The sequence below is a fragment of the Rhinolophus hipposideros genome (assembly GCF_964194185.1).
Source record: "Rhinolophus hipposideros genome assembly, chromosome: 16".
Taxonomy (NCBI): domain Eukaryota; kingdom Metazoa; phylum Chordata; class Mammalia; order Chiroptera; family Rhinolophidae; genus Rhinolophus; species Rhinolophus hipposideros.
In genome coordinates, this window is record NC_138062.1 from 57,407,399 (window position 1) to 57,430,471 (window position 23,073).

The 23,073-nt window shown below is 47.8% G+C and overlaps 1 protein-coding gene across 1 annotated transcript; it reads right to left on the bottom strand.

Annotated features, from left to right (window-relative positions):
* Positions 1–1,339: 1,339 nt before the first annotated feature.
* SAFB (scaffold attachment factor B) lies at positions 1,340–21,807 on the bottom strand (the record flags this gene model as incomplete). The annotated part of the gene is given in 18 exon segments (XM_081077402.1): positions 1,340–1,639; positions 1,900–1,966; positions 2,297–2,403; positions 2,646–2,764; positions 5,246–5,288; positions 5,507–5,644; positions 6,925–7,215; positions 9,810–9,916; positions 11,534–11,622; positions 11,800–11,939; positions 12,263–12,345; positions 12,427–12,576; positions 14,268–14,362; positions 15,168–15,217; positions 15,639–16,150; positions 16,153–16,260; positions 21,409–21,612; positions 21,700–21,807. Coding segments are annotated over 18 exon segments (2,541 nt in total). The 3' UTR covers positions 1,340–1,509.
* Positions 21,808–23,073: the final 1,266 nt, after the last annotated feature.

A 23,073-nucleotide genomic window follows, 5' to 3' on the forward strand; every position in this document is an offset into this window, starting at 1 on the left:
GACCATGCTAAGATGGCGAGGGACGGTGAGTTTAGCCAAACCAGAGGTGACCAGGGGACATACGAGCCCCAAGGATCCCCCAAGACACCGGCTGGAGTGTGCTGGGCTCAGGATGTCCTTGTCACCCACCCTGCGAGCGAAGTGCAACCTGTGCTCTGCTCCGAGCCATGTGCTGGGTGAAGGTTGGATCCCCCTTTGTGCTGTTCACCTCGAAGCCACGTGCGCTGCAGCCACCTGCTCTTTCCATAGGTGGCTGAGGACTGAGCCAGCTTTTATTAAATCTGCAAGGACAAGCTGACACACTGAAGAAGACAACAGCCATGTGTTTCCCCAGGAATGGCTTTGTGGTTCAACGGGGATCCTGGTGGACTAGAACTTGGGAGCTGCTCTGTGGCCTTAAGAGAATTAGGATCTTTGTAGCTGAGAGGAGGGGGTACACAGTCCCACAATGGGAGCAACCCAGGAATCCCATTTTACAGGCGAGCAAAAGGAGGCATATAGAACTGAAGGAACTGAGGAAGGATGTGGAGGCAGAACTTGGCCTCGACTCCAGCTGTGTTCTCACTGGGGTCCTTGATTGGGTTGTCACGGAGCAGGTGATCAGTATGGCAGGAGACCCAGCCGCAGTGGGCCGAGGGGAGGGGCCGTCTCCTTGAGGCCAACGCTGGGAGAACCGCCAGGCTGCACTCTTACCCCTGGAGTCGCATGGTGCTTGGTCCCTGAACACCCCCCCCAGCAGAGCTCATCTCTTCCCGGTGTCCAATAGCTTTTCTCCTCCCCTCAGCTCATTCGCTATTACCTGTTCTCGCCTCACTAGGGTGCAGTTCTATCATGTGAGGTCCCTAGGAGTCAGACCCATAGAGACAAAGTAGAACGGTGGGTGTCGGGCTGGGGGGGAGGGGAGGTAGTGTTTAATGAGTTTCAGTTCGGGAAGCTAAGGAAGTTTTGGAGATGAATGGTGAGGATGGCGGTAGGACCGTGTGAATTTAATGCCACTGAACTGTGTGTAAAAATGGTTAAAATAGTCAATTTCATGTGACATACCCTTGACCACACACACACACACACACAGCCTGTTCAGCAGGGCTATGGACATGGAGGCAGAGCTGGGGTGACAGATGACTGAGATACCATAAGGGGGGTACAAGATGGCTGCACCTCAGGACCCAGCGATCCTCTGAGCCTGGGCTCACAGGAAAAGTTTCTGGAACCCCAGCAGTTCCCGTGAGCTGCCCTTTCAGCCCTTCTTCCGTGGAGAAAAAGCTGTGGCTCAGCAACACCGAGTATGATTTCATTTTATTTAAAGAGGAAATAAAGAGATGCCGCTCTAAATAAAGGGTATGTGAACAGAAACACATTTATTACAAAAAACAAACAAAAAAAAAAAACAAATTCACATTGTATTGAGCTACAATATGGCAGCAGATAAAAAAAATTATTGTACACAGTTTAAGATAACTCCTAACAGAATAGTCTGGTTGCCACGTGACATAACAGGACTCCAAGCACTTAGTAGCGGCGAGTGAAGCGGGCGTCGTTGGGCCTGCTCCCCCGGTTCTGGCCCCCAAATCCGCCTTGCATTCCACCATGCGGGATCACGTGGCCCCGAGAGGCCCCTCCTGGGGCAAAGCTGCCTCGCCTGGAACAAATGCAGATGCTCATGTCCTCAGAGCCCAACCCCTCCCAGGGGCCCCGTCAGTGGGACACGTGCTCTTCAGGACTCTTCCCTGTCAAGCAGCAGCACCAGGGGACAGACCCGCACCATTTTAGGAGTGATGACAGGTGACGGAGCACACACCAGGAGGCAGTGTGAGTTGGGGAGACTTGACTGTTTCTACACCTTCCCGAGAGCAAGCCAACATGCAGACACGGCACAGACACACCGACAGGATGCCTTACCCCGACATCCCTCCCCGGTTCATCATGTGACCTGGCCCAGAGTGACCAGACATGCTTCTGTCACCACCTAGAAAACAAGAGACACTTTTCACATAGCGCCTCCCAGCAGAGGATGCAGTTTCAGAGGACACCTTTCATGAGCCACCCAGTCACCCCTGAAACGCAGGTCCCGGGGGGTGTGAGCACTACCGCACACCCGCGGCAAGCGCCAGACCCTCCAGGCAGGCATGAAGGGGCTCCTCCTACGCCAGGCCCTGAGCAAGGCCTTGGAGGGCGGGAAAGCTGCTCCCGCCCTCAGGGAACAGGGAGCCCAACAGTGACTGGTGGAGGGCAGGTGCAGCGCGCGCTGCCCAGATGCTTCACCACATAGCCAGACCCCACCCCAGCCCTTACTTACCCTGCCACCTCTTGTGGTCCCTGCCTATCATGCCTCCATCAGCAGCGCCCTGCCACGCACGGTCGTCCTCTATTCTCCGACCATGGTCCGCCCAGTCACGTCTGCCCCTTGGAAAAAGACGTCTCTGATTTGGATTGCCCCCATCTCTGCTCCTCAGAGTAGCCACAGCAGGCTGTGCTCGCCGCCCCCACCCCTCCAGGCAGTGGAGGCTGCGTGAAAAGGGACTGGCTCTGGTCCCCTGCTGCTGGAAGAGTTCCAAGGTGGCCTGCACTCATCTCATCCCCAAGACCGGGCCCTCAGGCTGTCAGCTGTGTGAGGCCTGCATGGCACGGGGGTGTGGGACACAAACCTGGGTGGAGGAGGCAGCCCCCGGCCCTCGCTCATCCTCTTGTCGGAGCCATATCCGCCCCACCCGTCACGGGAGTCCCGCCCGTGGCGCTCTGGTCCTCCGTGGCGTTCCGGATAATGCTGGGTGTTAAAGAGAAAGCCAGAACGGTAAGAAGGCTTTAGTACCAACCCTGCTTCCCAAGGTAACAACGAGCACTGGCAGGCAGTGTTTTGGCCACACAGGACACCTTGGCTCGCATGACATTGCTCCATCCTGAAGTCTGCTCATGGTCTGGTGAGAAAATCGTGCTCATGGAGTTGAGGAAAGGAGGAGACTTGGGGCTGAGACTAACGCTAATCAGAAGACAGAGAAATCAGGCACTGAGGGGTGCTGGGACCCTGCGACTGCTCCATGCCAAGCTCACAATATAATCAACACTCCCACGGAAGCACCAAAGCAGAAGAGCCACGAGGGATCCTTAAACACAGCCCATTTCTGGGCCTGGCACTGTGCCCCTTCTGTGCTGGGGACGCAGGACACCACGAGTCGGATGGAGCCGGGGCAGCTGCTCCTTGGCTAGTACCACCAGTGTCAACTCTGTACCCCCACTGTTAAGTGCTGGGCTGGCACGGGCGCCAGCAGTGTGACCCCAACCCACATGCGCTGTGAAGGAGGGACGACGCAGGGAGCCTCACACTCCAGAACAGGCCACCACTCCTTTTCCTTCCCCCCACGGCCTGTCCCTGTCTGCTCGAAGAACGGCCAAGGCTGACTTTTAAGGAGCTCCAAGGTTCACTGCTCCAGAGACCCAACCAGTGACCGTGGGAGCTTTTACCCCACGACCACATTCGAAGTGAGAAGGAAGCAGAAGGGAGCCCAGGTCACAAAGCCCCTTACGTGCCTGCTCCAGCCACCTGTCACTGTCTGCGGCCAGGCTTATCTCCCACTCCAAGGCCAGGGTGGGCATGCCCTTAATGGAGCCCTCAACACCACCTACCTCCCCTTGCCTCTTATCCTCAAATGTGCACCACCTCCCCTCAACGAGAAGAAAACGGGGTCAATTTTACAAGATGAACAAAACAGCATTGTTTCTTCAAGGGGCAAAATTACAGGCTTAAGTGCCCACGAAAGTCAGTGCTGCCAAATGGAAGAAGAGCAGCTCAAATGGGACTTCTGAAAATAACACCACTACAGTACAGCTGGTGATTTAGAGAGCTTCATGTAATTTCGAACAAAGACGAACATTTTTTTTCAATACACTTCTATCTAAAGACACACTACTGGGAAGAGGTGCATTTAATACAAAGAAGAGGGAACTTAGCAAGACCTGGGTCTTTACTAAAGCCTATTTCCATCTCCCCCTGGTATTTTAAAGCTTAACCAACATTCTTCTGACCAACCAACCAGCCCATGTAACAGCTCAATATGGCCCCGAACGTCTGTGCTGTGTTCCCTTCTGTGTCAGATGTCACCACTGCTCATCGGTGCAGCACTGGGGTCTTATTTACGACTGTGCATGTGGGGAAAAAAACAACAAAAAACCTTTTCAGTTTCAGGAGAGCACTGTCTGATAACCGTATGCAGAACAGCCCGCAGTGAAAGGCTTCGTGTGAGGGACCGTGTGAACACCTCCTGCAGACATGTATGTCCTCTCATTTGGTCTTCCACCACCCTCTGCAGTACAATGAGTACCCCCATTTCCAACTAAAGAAACAGGCAGGGCAGAAGTAATGGCACCAGGATGTGACCCTGGTTCTGATTCTGGAGCCTGGACATTTAACCATGGGGCTCAACTTCTCCACCAAAGAAAAGCCAGAAGACTAGGTGTAGATTAGCCGCATGTAAGATTTACCACTAGACGCAGAGAAAAAGGAATCATGTTGAGTATCACAGAATTACTCCTGAGGTGGCAGAAGATACCCCAGTGTAGCCAAGGAGCCGAGCCACACCCAGCACATTCTTAGGAGCAGAGGTGGAGGGCGGGACTGTCTATGCTGGAGTCAGGGAAAGGATGGACTCAAGGTACAGCAATTTTGCCCCACAACGCTCCGACTCAACCTTCCCTCAATCCCCGGATTTCCCACTTAAATCCACTCAGGAGTTGAGGCTCCTTGGGGGAAGTTCTCAATTCACATGTAAGACAGGAAAGAAGGAGAAAACTGAGCTTATCTTCTACCGTGTTAATCCTACAGAGAACGAGTGTCGACCAGAGACAGCGTTATTGTCCAAGGCTCGTGGGGCAGGCTGACCAGCGACCACAGGTGCACGTGGACTTCACAACATGGAAGTGTGGCGTCTAATCAGCTGTGTGGGTCACAACAGAGTCCATCAGACTCACCCAAGGCTCTGTAGCACTTGACGACCAGTGCATTTTTACTAAAGTGTGCAGAACTTCAGGGTCAAGGTCAGAAAAGGCTTCAGAAAACCTATTTGGATTTCCAGCCAAGACCAAGCTCCAATCATTCAAACCGTCATCCCACGAACATTGCAGGGCTGCACTTCTCCTTTACTCATTCTTCCTCTAACGCAAATAGGAGGAGGAGGAGGAAGGCAGGTAGAAGATGGGAAGAGAAATAAACTCTACGGGAAAACTGTGGCTACAATCCTAGCTTCTAACTTACCTGTCCTTCTCTTTCTCCCATCATTGACCTGGAACCTTCTCTCCTGAAAAAGGCAATTGAAAGAAAACCATGAGAGGAAGCCTAGGTTGGTTAGACCCTAAATGGAAAACATCTCCCAAGTTGAACCTGGTGCTCCCCACACACTGAGGGTTTGAATGGGCTCGCAGAGCCTAGAAGGGCCAACCCCACTTCGTCACTAAGAATGACCCATGACAAAGACAACCTGCATTGAGCGGGCAGGGTCATGGGGGCCTAGCTGACCTGTCAACCGAGTGGTTGGGGTAGCGGCCCCGGTCCCTGTGGTCAAAGTCGTGGAAGCGGTCCTGGCGGTTGAAGTCCGAATGGTAGCGCTCATCGAGGGCGGCCCGCTTGGCTTCCGGCCAGTAGGCGTCATCTCGCCTGGAAGGGGAAGCAAGAAAAGGCAAGTGCGTGGGAATTATGTGAGATTATGGGTACGTTAATTGGCTTGATTGTGGTTATTTCACAATGTATACAACACGTCAAAATATCAAGTTGTATACCTTAAATAGAAACAATTCCTGTTTTTCAGTTATACCTCAATAAAGCTGAAAATAACAAAGGGCTCAGTGCACTGTCCTCCTCCAAAGAGATCACCTTGTGGGAGCTGGTGTCAGCAGCTCCAGCACTTCAGAGAACGAGAATTAACTTTATCACCAGAATATTCTCTGCTGCACGCGCTGAGAGCGGCGGGAGGGGTGATGTGGGATCTGACTGTTCTAGTTTGTCCAACACGCCCTCCTAAGAAGAGGTGATCAGTGGAGCGGGCAGGCGCACGTACGTGTCCGCAGGACGGCCACCGCGAGGGTCGGCCCCTCTCTATCAGGACAGCAAGCCAGAGGTGTTACCTGAGCTCTGTAGCGCACTGCCATCGCTTCTACCCAAATACTGACTTGACCCAGAAGACACCCAGTGGGGAAGACTTTTAGAAGCACTTGAAATGTACGAATTCAAAACATTTACGACCAGAACAAACTCCTGGCATCAGTATTTTGCACAAAGGCATAAAAAGTCCTAACACAGCTTAAAGGCCCCTTACAGAAGTCACACTGTGTGTTACAAAAGGACCTCTTTAGCCCATGCAGTAGAAAGAAAATAAAAACAAAACAATCTCCCCAAATTGCAGTGCACTCTGAAACAGTGACAGGATCGCGGCTGGGATTATCTCCCAGGCTCCTGACAGCAGAGTTCAAGTTTCGGCCTCTTTTTCACTGGTGGTTAGCTAAAACTTTAGTATTCACACGTCACATCAAGATATCTGGGGAATTAGAATTAATCTTATTATTGGAATAAGCAAAAACAAATTACTGTATAATTACAAAGCCTGGAAGGGGCCCAGAAGGAAGTGCCTTTGGTGTGGCTGCCTGCCCAGCACTTGTGTGTGATGTGCTGCTCTGGGTGTCTGAATTCCTTCGCCAGGGGGGCTGTGCTGGGACAGGAACCTAAAGACTTCATCAGCACAACTTTATCCAACCATTTCCCCATCGACCTCAGACCATCACAGGTTCCCTGACAAAGTACAAGACATCGAATTGGGCTGCAGCAAGTACTAGTGTTTCCTTTTAAATAAGTATCTCATGTGAACATGATTTTGGGGACCACAACAGTTCTAAATGCCATGGGCCACCTACGGGGCATCTGCTAGGAGCAGCTGGGCTTACCGGCCGTCCACATTGTAGGGCCTCCGCACAGCGGGCCGCCGCTCCTGCTCATAGCGCAGCTCCTGCTGGCGCCGCAGCTCCTCACGCTCACGATGGATGCGCTCCTGCTCCTTCCTGCGCTCATGCTCCACACGCATGCGCTCGCGCTCCAGCCGCTCACGCTCCATGCGCTCACGCTCCAGGCGGTGACGATGGAAGGCCAGCCTCTCGCGGGCGAACTCCAGCTGCTCCCGCTCCTCCTGCTCCCACAGCGCCTGCATGCGCTGCTCCCGCTCACTGCGCTCACGCAACCTGCGGGTGGGCGCAGAGCAGCAGCTGCAGGGATGGACCCACAGGTCGCAATGGCTCCCCGTGGCAGCGCAGACTAGCCAGGGTGCACTGCAGAAATGCAGATTCCAGGGCTGTGCCCTGACCTGCAGGGCTGTGGCTCTAGCGGGAAGAACGAGGGTGGGGCCCAGTGCCTCTGAAGCAGCCGCAAGAGCCCAGGAATGGCAGCACCAGCTCTGCTTCCAGCTTAGTCCTAGACCAGCCAGGTAACAGAGCAAAGGAGGGGTGTGTGTGGTCAGCAATATGAACTCAGACCTTTCTGGAGTTCAACATCTAATTACATACAATATAGTCCCGTAAAAATAAAAAGCAATGTATTTTTCAGTCACTCAGTCTGAAGTAGAACCTCTGCTCTCTAAATCATGAGCTTCAATTAGTCACCATGACCTGAGGATAGTGCACTAGAACTGTAATCTTTTGATGCCGTTTCTAAGCTTGAATGAGAAGCAAAGGCCTGTGACAGCTGAGTGGTGGGATGCCCACCAGGCCACGCAGGCCCCTGCCAGGCTCAGGCACTGACAGCTCTCCGATAGCGATACTGATCGTAATTCAGGCACTTCCTTCCACTCTGTGTATGCGGCAGAGACAGCCGCCAGCTTGTCTCCTTTTCGTCCTTTGCTGTGCATTTACACACACATATTTGTATCAGCAGAAATGTATAATCTTGCCCTTTTTTTGGTCTGCATTTTGGACAAAAACAGCAGCTTCCTTGGTTCACGTGACATGTCCTGGTCCCTTCCACATGCCCATCTCTACAGATCTATGGTGCGCGTTTGGGACGAAGTCCATGGAGAAGGCAAGTTTACAAAACCAGCACACAGAGGCAGACCTCCTAGCCGTTCCCGACCTCACAAAGAGGGATACCTGTGCCATTTCCCGCCCCCTTTCTTCCACCCCTCCCCACCTCGGTTCAAACTGTTGTTTCTTAGTCTAGCTGTATAGGACACAGCTCCCCGGCCCATGCTGGTGTTATGAGCCTTGTGCTCCCCCGGCTGAGGCAGTCGGTTGTTGGTCGGCCGCTCACGGCCGCTCACGGCAGCTCTCGCTGGCTGCCGCCACTCATGATGGCTGCCGGACACTCACGACAGCACATAGGAGCTCACGCTGGCCACTGGCTGCTCATGGCGGCACACAGTAGCCCAGGGCAGCTCATGCCAACCTCTGGCTGCTCACGGCAGCTCAGCTCCATGGAAAGCCATTGTTCACAATCTTAGCTGTAGAGGGTGCAGCTCACTGGCCCATGTGGGAATCGAACCGGCGACCTCGGCGTTAGGAGCACAGTGCTCTAACTACCTGAGCCACTGGGCCGGCGCCTCCCCCGTGCCATTTTCTTGTGCACAGGTTCCTGCAGGGCAGGTGTGGAGAGGCGCCACTTCTTGGTCTGGGACACTAGCATGCAGGAGTGCGTGCTAGGTGTAACGTCGCCTCAAAATGCCATGTCTACGTATGCTCCCACCACTACAAACAATCTTCCACACTCTAATTCAAATGGTGGATCAATTCAAACTGGTGGATGAAAACCTGGTCTCACTTCTGTTTCCTTCTGCATTCCCCTTATCACCTTGTATCATTTTCTGTCCATTTTCCTATCAGGTTACTTCTTTCCTTATTACATTTATTTCAAATCACCTTTATGCCTACCTGTCGCACGTCTTTTGGCTTTCTCTACAGTCTTTCTTGTAGAGAGGTTAAGTTTTGTTTTAACTTACTTTTCTGTGACTTTTCAAGCCATTCAAAGCTCAAATTCATATATTTACTTTCACATATGGATAATTTTAGGTTTTGGTTAGTCATCAGTTTGCTATTTGTCAATGATGTGAAATGGAGACCCAAAGGACTGCCCAAGGGAGTAGCCAAATGACCGAAAGCCATTTTGGGGAGAGTCCATCCTCTCATCACTAGTGAGAAATATCACTTTCACATGGTAAATTCCCACATGCACATGGGTCAGTTCTGCTGATTTATTTGCAAATTACTTCATGAAAATTAAACTTTCCTTTGCCCAATGACTTTCCCTTTTAGGAAGAAAGTTCTGTATAGGGCACCACAAAAAGTGGCCCTCCCTGACCCCTTTCCTCAATCTTACTTTGCTAGACTTTTTACTAATAGCTATTTTTTAGACTATACTTGAAAAATTATTTCTTGATAGGAAAGATTAACTGTCACTCAACCTGATCAATACCATTTGTTTAGTTTTTAAAAATCAAAGAGATTTTTTTCTTGGCTTATTTAAGAATGAGGACCTCTCAGCTCGCTCAATGGGTCTGCCCCACTGGTTTTTCTTTTTCACAGCTTCTGGAGCAGACTGGTGTTTTGCTAACTAGCACTACTGCACCAGGAAGGCATTCCTCCTCATGCCGCTGTTACCTCCCGTAATCTTCAGGAAGAGATGCGCCTACGTGCATGTGAAAAAGCCGTAGGATGAAAGTCAGAGTCAAGGGGGCCAACAGGTTGAAAGCAGTTCTCTAGCCACAGGGGACACCAAAAACACTCTTAGGACACAGTTACAAGCAGTCCAGGGCAACAACCCAACCAGCTGTACCTGGACCCCAACTCACCTACGGGACTCTGAGTCTCTTGACTTCCGAGGCTCTTTGACTTTATCAAAGGACACAATGGACCGCTTCTCTCTGCTGGCCGATTTGCGATCCTGGCTCTTGGAAACCTGGTTCACCAAGGAACATAAAGAAATTGAGAACGAAATGACAACAGGAAGAATCAGCGATGTCCAGGTCCAAGCATCCAACGTGAAGATCAGACAGGAAGATTAACACTTAATGAAACAATTAGGTAATGTGTTTGCTCCTAAGCAACTTCACGTTTGGCTTAGCATAATTCCAAGTCACAGACCTTCATCACTAAAATCCTAAGTGGCATCAAAGTGGAAAATGAGTATATCCCCCACCAAATTTTTCATAACATCAAAAAAAGTATTTTTCATATTTTGCTTTTGCATCCAAAATAAACTGCTTAATCCTGTCCTTTTCCTTAATAATATGCAGTGAGTGCCCAACTAAGGCCATTTCTGGTTATGTCTGAGGATTCCTTATTTATGACAATTGCCTTTTTATGGGATCTACCCATTTTAGGCCTGGAACCCATGCTTTCATTTTGCCATTTCCCAATATTTTTTATAAAGTAATTTTCAATGGCTAGAACGTATTAAAATATTGACACAAACACACGCAGACTTCTGTAATGGAAACGCTGGTACAACTGATGCCCACAATTCAATGGCTTACATGGTTTGTTGTCCATGTGGCACGGGGTCAACACGGCGGGCCTGAGGCTGGCTTCTGGGAACCTGGTGCTCAGAGTATCCCCAGCCGCCACTAACTGGCCACAGCGGGTCACTGTGCCCAGACAACGCAAACTATGCTTTATGCTGAACACCTGCTTTCCTTCTGGAAGTCAGCAATTCTGGCACCTGCCAGGCAGTGGGTGCCTAAGTACTCAGCCCTCATTGAAAACCCTGGCTGAGGCTCTCCTGGGCTTCCTTGGGCACAGGCATCATCACCTGTGTGTTGCTGCATTTCACTGCTGTGTGAACCTGCATGCCGGGAGCCCACAAAGGGTTCCCTCAGACTCTGCCTGTGTCTTCGCCCCCATGACCTGCTCAATGCATCAATGTAGCCAAGCTCAGCCGCAAAAACAACTATAGGCTGAGCCCCACTGGTCCCTCTAGTAAATCACTGAACGTGGGTGGTCTTGGGGGTCCCACACCCACATCTATTAGAGTCGTAAGGCTGTCATCAAAAGTTGAACGTAGGAACATCAGCACTGCCACGGCCCCAAGAGCAAGGCAGAGTGAAGAGGTAAGAACGTAGGACAGGTACTTCGTGGCTTCTGTGTTCTGTGGAGCATCTGTGAGGAGAAGGTATGGGACCAAGCCAAGGTGGAGACTGGGCTTAGAGGCAGGTGGAAAGGTTGCCGCATCACGCGTGGGTTTAGGAGTACACAATGGAGCGCTGCTGAAATTTTCAGGGCAATGAAAATGGACTGGTAAATACTGACTCAGAAAAAAAGTCAACTGCTCCCATATTAGAATTTAAAAAATATCTTTAGAAAATAAAAAAGGCAACAATTCCAATCAATCAGAACAAAATATAAAGAAAAGCTTTTAAACTTTTCAATTTAAGTTCAAGATATCTACATTTTGAAAATGTAGACAACCTTTCTCAAATTAAGCTCAAGAATTCCCTAAAGCACACTTAGAAATGCAAACAGACGAAACAGCAAATGAAACACTGCTGAATGCCCTCATTAGAAAATCGGGACTCACTCTCTCTTTGGATCCTGATGTTTTGACACTAATAACAGGCACACCTTTAGATTTATCCATCACCACAGTCCGCTCGGTTCCTCGACTGCCTGCAGGGAGAAAGGAGTAAGTGTAAGAAACAAGAAACACTCAAATGAGAAAACAACACTCAACTCCGTGGAAAATAAATCTAGCTTGTGTTGCCAACTGATCACAGCAAACTAACAAATCACACCAGCCAGGAGCAGAGCACAGGGTGAGATCCTGCGTGGCAATCGGTCAGCTACCTGATTTTGTGGTTCGAGAGCGCTCTGAGGGGCCAGGTTTCTGATCATCTTGATCTTTACTTTTTTCTCCACTTCCGTCTTCACCCTTTTTAGCATCATCTTTTCTGTCACCTTTGTCTTCCCTCTTAAGGTTTGCAGATCTATCAATGAAACCCCAGGACACAGACGTGTGTTAGATCAGATATACGGGGAAACAAACCAGCCGCGACCAGACCCGGGCAATGAGCACCAAGTGCCGAGGAGAAGGCCGCCTCCGCTGGCGACAGGACGACACAGGACAAGGAGCCCATCCCGCTCTTCCCAGGTGCCCCTGGAGTAAGGAAATCACCTTAAACTGCTGAAACCTCCTCCTAACGAAAGGGAGGGGTCTCACGCTCCTCACTATCTGTGGAGAACTTAGACACGGGAAGTAAAGAAAAGGATCAACTTGGCCACAGTTCCCCCAGGGAAGAGGAATACCTACCTGTCACTGGTGCTGGACTTCTCTTTCTTCCCTTCACCTTCTCTTTTGTCAGAGGTTTTCTTCCCAGCAGGTTCATTTTTCGCCTGAAAACAGAAGCAAGTGGAAGTATTACGTTGTAATACTTCTTCAAACGGCCCTGGCCCTGGAAAAGAACAGTCCCTTACCTTTTCCACTGAGATCATCTTTCCATGGAGCTCTGTCTTGTGCAGGTGGTTAATGCATTTTGTGGCCTCTTCTGCTGTGGACATTGTCACAAAGCCGTAGCAGCGAGCTCCAGGACTCCGAGCATTTGTCACAACCTTGGCGCCCACCACCTCAAAGGAAAACACAGAAACATGTCTCAGACACGAAGCCCCCATCCCCCACCCCCACCGCTCGAGTTGTACCGGGTATTAGGGTGCAGGCTGCTTTCCTCTGATCCACCCCAAGTCCAGGCCCCCTCCCTGGGAAGAGGACGCAAGGGGAAACCCTGTCACCAGGTGCCCGAAAACCTGTGTATGACTGGGGAGGATGATGTTATGGTTTTGCAGCTACTCCAAGGGCCCCCTTCACTCTTGGCTATTCCTTAGGGAACCAAGATGGTCATCAGTGTAGAGGGGCAGAGAAAAGTCAAACAAAAGGCACACTTCAGCCAGCACCCCTTTAACATTGTCTCAAACTTGTGAAGAAATTACTCTGAATATAGTGTGGATGTGGCAGTAAAGTAGGAAGACACATCCACAGATGGCCATCGACATAAGGACAGGTTTGTAAAGAGCGCTCTGGAAGGAAGCATCCATCTGACTACTAACAACAAACTCACCGAAATGTTCCAGGCACATAGGCACGTCCTCACGTGCCATGTAAACCCCCGCCCCCGCAACAACCCCAGCAAGCTGAGGTCAGGCATCAAGCTCAGGAGGAGCCCCACGGGAGCCAGGATTCATCCTCATTGTCCCACGTGGAGTCTTAGCCCAAAGGAAGGTTCCAGAATGGCCTGGCCCTGTACTCAAGCCACATGAGGCCTGCAGGGTGAGATTTCCCTGCTGAGAGCACTCGCCGGTTCGGAGGGCCACAGGGGAGTCAGGAAAGGGCACACACTGCTTACGGAGGCCCGGAGAGTTAATAGTTATTTCTACCACCGTGGTATGTTTAGGTTTCCTTACTTAGCTCTTGGACATCAATAACCAAGGTAAACACTGTTGGCTTTCTCTATTATAATTTGCTAACGCCTTACAACGAACCAGGGCCTGTGCCAAGTGCCACTTTGGCTTGTCCCCAAAAGCTGACTGAGAGGCAAGGAGTCCTGGATGCAGTTTCTTTGGAAGGCGGGTACAAGAGGAAGAGGGAGGAAGGGAAGGTGAGAAAATGAAGGGAGGAAGGCCAGCACAGGAGCCCTAAGGAACAAGGAACCACAGCGGGCACTTGGGAGAGGAGACTGGCGCATCCCGCATCTGTCCATCACCGCCACCCTCACGGCCAAGGAGGGAGGAAGGAAAGGTAGGTGCTTCAGAGCCACCCCGGCTGCGGGTGAAAGCAGGTGCGCTGGGGACCCCGCGTGCAGAGATACAGTTCCCATCGGGGAAAAAACACCCCCCCCCCAACTGTGAGTGGCGGAGCTAGAACCTGCGTAGGCCAGACTCCAACGGTCCTGTATGTAACCTGTCTACAGCCTCGCGGTGCTCTCCAGTAACCACCAGTTTCACAGAAGTGCTGACACCACCTCCCTGGCCTGGCCTTTGTTAGGAGCCCTGTAAGCCCTTCCCGGGTTTAAGTCCTGCGGCCATAAAAATGGATTCCGGAAATCCTACAAAAGCTAAGTGGCAGCTTGGGGGCTGGGAGAGAAGAAATACAGAGGAGATGTGGGTTCTGGGAGCTTCCCCTACCCCTGGGAGGGGCAATGAGCTAATGTGAGCGTAAAGAAAAGGCTCATTCAAGTAGTCACAGGGCAGGACCAGCGATCTGCATCTAACCGCCGCACTACTTTGGCCTTAGGACAACTTCTCCAGGAAACCCCTGGTCTTACCTTCCCATATTTGCTGAAAAGATTCTTCAAATCTGTAGCTCTGGTGGTAGAAGAAAGTCCACTAACCCAGAAATTTCTACCACAACTGCTACGACCTATTTCAAAAGAAAGTTCTGGTCAAAAACACTATCCTGAGTCTTAAAGATTAGTCATTCCACACCACTTTCCACACGTGTCCCAGATGCCAGTTTGACCCAAAGCCAGCTGGGTACAGGGCGCCTGGCCCGCTCTCCTCGCACATCTGACGAGGCTGCATACCAAGCCCCACAGGACCACCAGCAATGCCGCTTACAACAGTGAGGCAGGGGCTGTTAGGACCATTGGAGGGTCCCTTAGAAAGGTACCAAATGGCACCACACAACCCAGTGAAGTGGCCTTGGAACATAAAATAGTTGGTACCCGTGTCATACTACTTCGGGGCCTCTCTTTCTGCCGCTATATACCTCTGCACCTATCCCTGATTTTTATTCTTTTTAGAACACTGATTAAGGAGGAATCTGGACCAGTAAAACTTCTTTGCAATAGTGATTGTAATAAAGGGCTAAGGTGTTGATAAAGCTGAAATGCTAGGTAACCCCAAGATATCTGTCACCGAGGCTAAAGAATTTGCAAATAGGACGTTCAGTCAGGATGAACAATCTCAAAGTGCCCCTGCAAAAAAGCAAGTGTCTGCATCCATTCATACAGCAACCCTGGGGAACACACTTGCTCCCTACAACCAGAACCCGCAGTGAAGAACAGAGGAGAAAAAAAAAAAACGAACGGAGGAGAAAGTCTCCAGGGAAGGCACACAGGCCGATCTGGGTGAGAAACACGGGACACGATGAACCAGAAGCAAATGCCCCACCACTGCTGAGGCCACACACGCTGCAAGGGACTGGTGGCGCTGCGGGGACCTACCCTTGTCCTCTTTGGAAAGCCTTTTTGTATCCGAGTCATCTTCGACAGAACTAGAGAGAAAACATCATGTCACTCCAGGAGGAAGCAGCAGACAGGAAACAAACTCAAAATTATAAAATACGTGCTGCGGTTGCATACCTACCCGAAATTTAGTTCTCAAAAACTGATACCCCGACAAACTCGTATTGGAAATCTGACCTAACCGTAAGATTTCAGACCCACAGGAGTTAATTAATTCTGCTGGGCTAAAGGTAATTAGGAAGAATTAAAGAAAACAACCATGATAGGTTGAGAAAAGAAAAAAGATTATGTAATCAGTTTAAAATAAAAGAGAAATAAAACATTCTTTAGAAGTAAGCTACAATTTCGTCAGTCTGGCTGGCCAATTGCAGAAAAAACAGCTTATGTGTGTCATTAAAACGACCAATGAAAAGGAGATAGCGTCTGGTCTAAAACTGAGAAAAAACAAACCTCATTTTCTGATCAGCGCCCTCACTGGCTGAGGACTCTTTAGGAGCCGGAGGGACTTCATTACAAGCTTCAAAAGCAAACTTCTTCACGTCTTCTTTGCTATCTCTGGGGTCTGGGCTTGAGGCTTCCAGGGGCGCTTCTGCCACCTCTTCGCTAGAGGCTTCCGTGCGCTCTGAGGCTTTACTACTCTGCTCAACTGGCTCCTCTAGCCCTACAGGCTCACAGTCCGTCCTCTCGTCACCGCCTGTCTGCTCCACGGGCTCCCTTTTCACTACCGCTAACAGGGTGTCTGCCTTGCTCCACTGAGCTTGTGCCGTTGACTCGCTGGCCAAATCTAAATCACCCTCCTCCGGATGGCCGCTGCCAAAAAGGTCCTCTTCCTCCGCAAGCTTTCTGTCTGGCCCCACGCTACTTGTATCCTGTGCAAATGGCTGCTCCAGCTCGGAACCTTCTTCTTTTACTGGCTCAGATTTACAAGTTTCCCCCAAAATGTCGAGTATTTTCTCATTTTCTACGGATTTAACAGGAATAGAATGGCACAAGGTTTAATTACCAGGGAAATACAGCAATCACAAATGCGGAACTGGCACGGCTGCCACACTAACACGAAGAGAACTGCTAGCTACACAGAGATTGGAAAACCCGCGGGTACACACGTTACACTGGTTACACTACCTGCACTCCAACCGACTGCTAGAGCAAGCCGCTACGCTACATGGAAGAGAAAAGCATCCCAGAGATTTAACCCCCAAAACCTTCTGGCTGATTCTTGACAGTCTTCATTCTGTCGTCGTTTATATATGACTCTTCCAAATTTAGCTTCCAAAGTCCAAGTTGCTTAACTGAATGTATCACCATTCACAGAACAGCTCAATTTCCAAATTTCTTTGAATTTCTTTTAATAGAACAGTCCAACATGAAAACCAGAATCTCTTCCATCGGCGCTCTGAGATATTTGCAGTCCAGAAAGTGAATAGTATTTGTTTGGAATTCTCATGAAGAAACTCTTTCCTCTTCTGGAATCCAGTTATGTCTCAACGTTTTAAAATTTATCTCCCTACCACTCCCTGCACTGCCTGCATTAAAAACCACCAAGTTAAGGTACTGTCCAATATCACAAGATCTGTTTTGTGGGGTGCAGAGGTATGAGCCCTTGAAAGGCATGCAAGCTCTTTCTACATACATTTAAGTGCCATTTATAATTAAAAAGGCATCAGATCGGTTCATCTCACCGATACATTTTTGCAGAATGAGAAGGGAGCCACTTTCACAGATCTGGTGATATGGCTGGGTTTCCAATCTCTATGATCCTGGTATGTTCTGGATCGTAAACCTTTAGAACAATGTATACTATAGTAAGGCAACTTTGTAAAATTTAAGAATTCAAATTAGAGAAGGTGGAAAACTAGAATAGTTCCAAACCCCCGCTGGTAAATTTTTCATTGAACAGTACCTGGCTCCAAGGATGGCTCTTCAATTTCCTGCAAAAAAAAACCATAAATAAGATTGTGCCAGATGGGTGAAACCTACAGTTTATTTATACCCAGAACTGTAACTAAAAAGGAAAATTTTAAAACAGACTAGGAAACTCACAAATGCAACAGGGAAAGAACCTGCTCGTTCTCCCAGAGCTGGCACTCCAGCTCCTTCCTCTGGGCCCCACCCCCACATTCCAGGTTACTACCAAGGAGCCCGGAACCTGGTTTCCATTTTTTGCTGCGTCTCCCTGGGGCCTGACATTATCATTGTTCATAGTCATCAACTGAGCACATAGTTGTCTGTCCCTCTAGACTGAACTCTTAAATGAGTGGTTTTTCCTTTTTCTACTTTCAGTGCTTAACAGAACGCCAGGCACACGTCAGACACTGAATTAACGTAGTGTTAGTTTCTGAACAGTCACAAAACTGAGGTTGTTGGATCCTGTTCTTATCTTGTATGGTCATACCACCCCTGCCTCCCTGGTAACTCGAGTGCTCTTCAGGATAACACATTCCTCCTACAATCGAGGTCCCCACTGGGCCAACTCTAATTTCCAAATACCCTTCCAGGGAAGCCCTGTCAATTCAAACCACTGCCATCCCTCATCTACAGTAGCCTCTGGTTTACTGTTCCCATCCCCATCTGTCTGCACTTTGCCACCACGGTGAGCACATGTCCACGTGTCCCTCTGTGGCCTAAAGCCGTCAGCAATGGCCCCTCATGCCACTTACCTCCCTGACAGGTCCACCTGTCCCCTGTTCCCACCCCCAGCTAAGTTCTACACATTTAACTCAGGGGCCATCTGCTCAGAGAAAGGCCTCCCCAAATGGTTTCAGAGGCTGCCCCACTAATGCAGGGCCTTTATCTCAATATGTGATCCGGCCCCCATGTTCCTTCTGCACAAGGTACATTATTCTGGAATTTCAGCCAATACTACTAATGAACACTGATTAGGTTCTAGGCACAAATTTACCGTATTTTGCCATGTATAATGCATAGTTTTTAACTCAATTTGTAAAGGGAAAATAAGCATGTGCATTATACATGGGTATTACTAATTCCGTATCTATGTAAATGTTTTCAATTCTTTTATTTATGCTTATGAGTTAAAAGTGTAACTCTAGAAATCAATAATGATATCCATATGCAAAATAATACTCTGAAATACGATAATCGGTTTTATTGAACTTATGACAAACTTGCAACAACGCAGAGTTCTTGGCTTTCTATGATGTGTAAATATCATAACTTTGTTACCAATACATAAAATTTCTTGTACCATAACGTTAAAAAACAAACACTAAAATTCCGTTATAATACAAAAAACAACTACCTAAATGCAAACAAAGAAAAATTTGAATTAAAAAATTAAAATGAAAGATCCCCCCCCACACACAAGTTTGGGCCAAAAACGTGGGTGCACATTATACACAGAAGTGCATTATACACGGCAAAAACTTTACGTATACATGTATTAATCAGACAGCCCTAGCAAGTTGGTACTATTAACATCATCCCTCTTTTCAGATTGGGAGACTGGCACAGAGTGGTTGACAAACTTGCTGAAGAACACACAGCAGAACACAGGCTGTGATGGGGAGTCTGCGCATCAGTCCAGGGCTCTTCCCAATGCCATTTACATGCATGCTCCACACGTGGAGCATGGGTCCTGTGAGGACGGAGACCAGCCTTTCTTCTCATTCATGTCTGTAGCCACACCGACGCGTCACAGGTACTTAACATATACCCCTTAAATGGACGTGGATGGTTTGTACCTTCCACTGGGGCTTGATCTGCCATTCTAGGAAGCCCTAGGAAATTGTTACCGTTCCCCGTAGTTTCATTTATTTGTATTCAATTCGTTTTTTATAAGACGTACCCCACTCTGGGAATTAAGACTCTACGACTGAAAGAAACGAGGCAGAGCAATTCTCTCAACTTTTTTCAGAGAAAAACGAATACATTCCTATTTGTCTCTGCTCTCCATTTTAACTTGGGAGTCTTTGATCTAGAAAGACACTCAATGAAACGACCAGACCTGGCTCCTCCTTTCTTTTCAGAGGCAGGAATGGGTTGTGTCACTTCGCAGCTGGAGAGAGACATCAGCCCTAAAGTGAGCTGGGTTTCACCAAGTGTTTTTGAGGTTTGCAACCTCTTTGAGGCTGTGGTTCTGGAACGGTAATAACCAACCTTGCCCTGCCTGGCATAAGCAAATGGAGATCTTGTCTGAGAAGTGATTTCTAATTAAGCAGCATACGTAACGTTATTTTAAAAAATAATAATAAAGTTAAAAAACAAAACAAGGACTGGCATAAGCTGACTATATTTTCATCTCCTCACAAAACTTTCTATTGAAAATTAGACAGCTACCCAAGTACGTTTATTCCAACAATTTACATCTATGTAGGCTGGCAGAAAAATTAAAAGAAAACTCAAGACCCACATTTATGCAAATCATACCTGAAAGTTAGTCCACCTTTCATTTGTTCTCATCTAAGATTTAATATTTACAGATGGTAATGAAACAGCCAAGTCATCAAAAGAAATCTGTGCATTTTCTATAAGAAAAACACCCCAGAGGCAGAACCAGAAGCCCTGGAATCCACCTGTCCCACCTGTGATGTCCATGCTCTGCCCATCCCACCCCCTTGCATCCTAGTCTGGGCCCAATCAAATCTGTCCTAGAGAGGGGGTGCCCCTCCTTGCTGTCTCGGTCTTTCTGCAGAGGATGCCATGCCATCCGGAATGGGTCTGACAGGTGTGCCTTTTCCTCAGTAATCAAATCAATAAGAACTTCCCCAAATATGCCCTCTCAGCTGCAAGGGAGCCAGTGATTGGAGGGCAAGCCAAGACAACGAGTCCTTTGCAATAGGCACATTGTAATTGGGAAAAGGGGAGCAAAACCCACTCTAGAGATACTGACCAAGTAGGCAAACCTCGCAAAAACTTTTACTTGGGAGTGCCACACAATGTCTACAGTAGTTTCCAGAAACTGCAGTCTAACCTTTGATGCTAAAATTACGGAGATATACAACAATTTACCTGTAATATAGTGAAGTCAGATGATGAAGTATCTAAATTGTTTATAGTTTCTCTGTCCTCCACCTGTAAAATAAATGGAGAATACAGTTTATTACATCAATAGTAAACTAACATAAAGCTACATCTTTTCATTGGAAAAGTTAACAGCCATGAAATTCTAAACACAGTGCAGAAATCAAAACAGCATTATAGTATGATTCCAGTGGGGGTGTTGGAATGTATCCCCATGGATAAGGGGGGATGATTGTAGTATACTCTCCAAGTAGAACAGGACACCAGCTCTGGAGGCTGCTCCTCCAGGAACAATGTCCAGAATCACACTTTGGAGTGGATTCTTAGATTTTGGTGGCCACCACTCTTTCCCCAGCCTGCACAGTAATGACACTGGAGCTGTGTCCACGATGGCCACTGCCCGGAATGGAATGGCATCTCTGAGAAGCCACCAAGAGCAACATCCAAAACGGAGTGTGGGAACAGGAGCACAGGACTGGCAAAACTTAGGTTGACCCTTTAACTTTTTTGTATACCTAGCAAATTCACCCTCACATAAATTAATGGCTCCAAGACAACATGATGTGTGAGTGAAATACATGGACGCTGGTATCAACCTGGTCTTAATTCTTATGCTCTTCTGAGCTGTGTATTGCCTGGAGATATTTCTTTACCTCTTTACTCCCCAATTTCCTCAACTGGAAAATGGGCATAATCTGTATGTCATACTGTTGTTAAAAAGATTAAAGGACATAATGCCTAATGCCTGGCAGATAATTCAATAAATAATATCTGTTATAAATGTATTTTAATTTGATTTGTTTCTAACATTAAAAAAAACCACTAAGGCTTTAAAAATAATATCAAATCTTAGTATCACAGGTTTACAATTAGGGTACTGATCAGTTCTTAATAGCAAAAAAACCAACTTTTAATTTCTTTCAGTATTTTCAAGGCATCCAAGCCATTACACCACCGACCAACCTCCTATAGTAGGAAGGTCTTGAATAATGTCCCTGAAATGTTTAATGTTGCATTATGCAAATAGATAGCATATGATCCTGTACCTCACGAGACACCACTTTTCAATGAAGCAAAGTGTATTTTCAGAATCATCTGAATTTTACATGTGAACAGATTAGCCATTATCCTGTTGAACTGGCACTGAAAGAACTTAACTCCAAACATACAACTTCTCATCTAGTCTGCTATTCGAGGAGTTGATACATGTAGCATATATTCTAGAGGCTGTACCTACAGCATGTTCAGGAAGCTGCTCAGGAAGCTCCTTCATCTCTCCCTCCAGCTCTCTGCTATCAGACAGGGATTCCGGGAGGTTATCAGCATCGTCATCTTCCACGCAATCGGCAACGCTTCCATTATCGATTTCTGCTTCATCCAGCACGCTGATGTCCATCATGTCGATGTCCTGCAAGTGCTCCAAACTGGTTTCAACATCCTCCTGTGACAAAACAAAACACAACCATCAACGAATGGACATACATGGGTCCACCCGCTGAACGGATCCATTGGCGAAGGCTACACGTACCTGTCCATCCCCAGAATTTTCCTCCAGCCCGTTGTCTTCCACACCTTCTTCTTCTGGTTTACGCCCTGAAGAAAGAATTGATAAGAGCATGAGATCAATGACATGCATGTTGCAGAAGCGAAGCTTTTATGTTTACAGGCCCTCAGCACTACAGAGTGGTCACCTCAAATGCCCAGGCACTTCCCAGCCTAAGAACCGCCCTGTGCGATCCAGGAACAGTAAGGCCACTCTGCACAAGGGCAGCCCCCTCCCACCTCCCAGCAGAAGAGGTTCTGGAAATGGGTTCTTCGTAAGGTGGAGGCAGACCAGAGCTTTCTCAGGTCTGGCCTTCTATCAAGTGGTTTTGATTGTAGGGAGAATAGTATCGCATACAAATGTGCTGCTTTTTAGTTAAGGAATTATGACGCATGTCTTCGCACAGAAACAATGACATAAAGCAAAACATAAACAAGCAAAGAGAAAATAAAAGCCATTCATAACTACGACCTAGCGTTAGCCCTGTTATATACTAACACATATAGATATCCGCCCATATTTTGCTATGTATATACACATGTACTATGCTTATAAAAATGGCACTGTACTGTTGTTCTATAATCTTTTCACTCAAGTTCTGAACATATTTCCATATTCTTTAATAGCATATTATGGAGATACCATCGTTGACCTAATTAACACCTAGTTGGAAATTTAAGAAAATGCTTATAAAGATGAACATCCTGGTAATCCCCCCGCCTCCCCCACCCCCCGCCCCCCGCACAGGCAATTATCCTCTTAGAACATGTTTCTAGAAATGGCATCTCCAGGACAAAGAGTATGTGTATTTTTAAGGTTTTTATTAAAAAGAAGCCTACACATTATCAAGATATTCCAGAGGAAGGTTATTTCAATTCACATAGTTCCAGCAACAGTGGATAAAAGTACCCATCTTTCTGAATCTTTGTTAAAACCAGCTATTTTTCTTTACCCTTGCCAATGTGCTAGGCAAAGAAAGAATACTTGTTTTAACCTGAATTTATCTGATTATTGCTTAGGCTGAAATTTTGTTGATCATTTGTAGTTTTATAAAACTTTCTCATTTATATCCTTTCCGCATTTAAAAACTTGTTCTATTTGTCCTCATTTTATATTTGCATACTGTCTACACAACACACATTTTCTCCAAGTTCTTCACCAATCTTTTAGTTTTATTTATGGGTTTTGGGTAAAATTCACTTTCATGTAGCCAAAGCCACTGAGTTTTTAAAGCCCTTTTCCAAACTAAGACTACATAAATATTCACCTGTATTTGAATTAGTTCTTTTTTGTTTTTCGATTTCACACTTGACTCTTAGTTCTGTAGAGAGTGAGACTATTTTCCAAATGATTATCCCT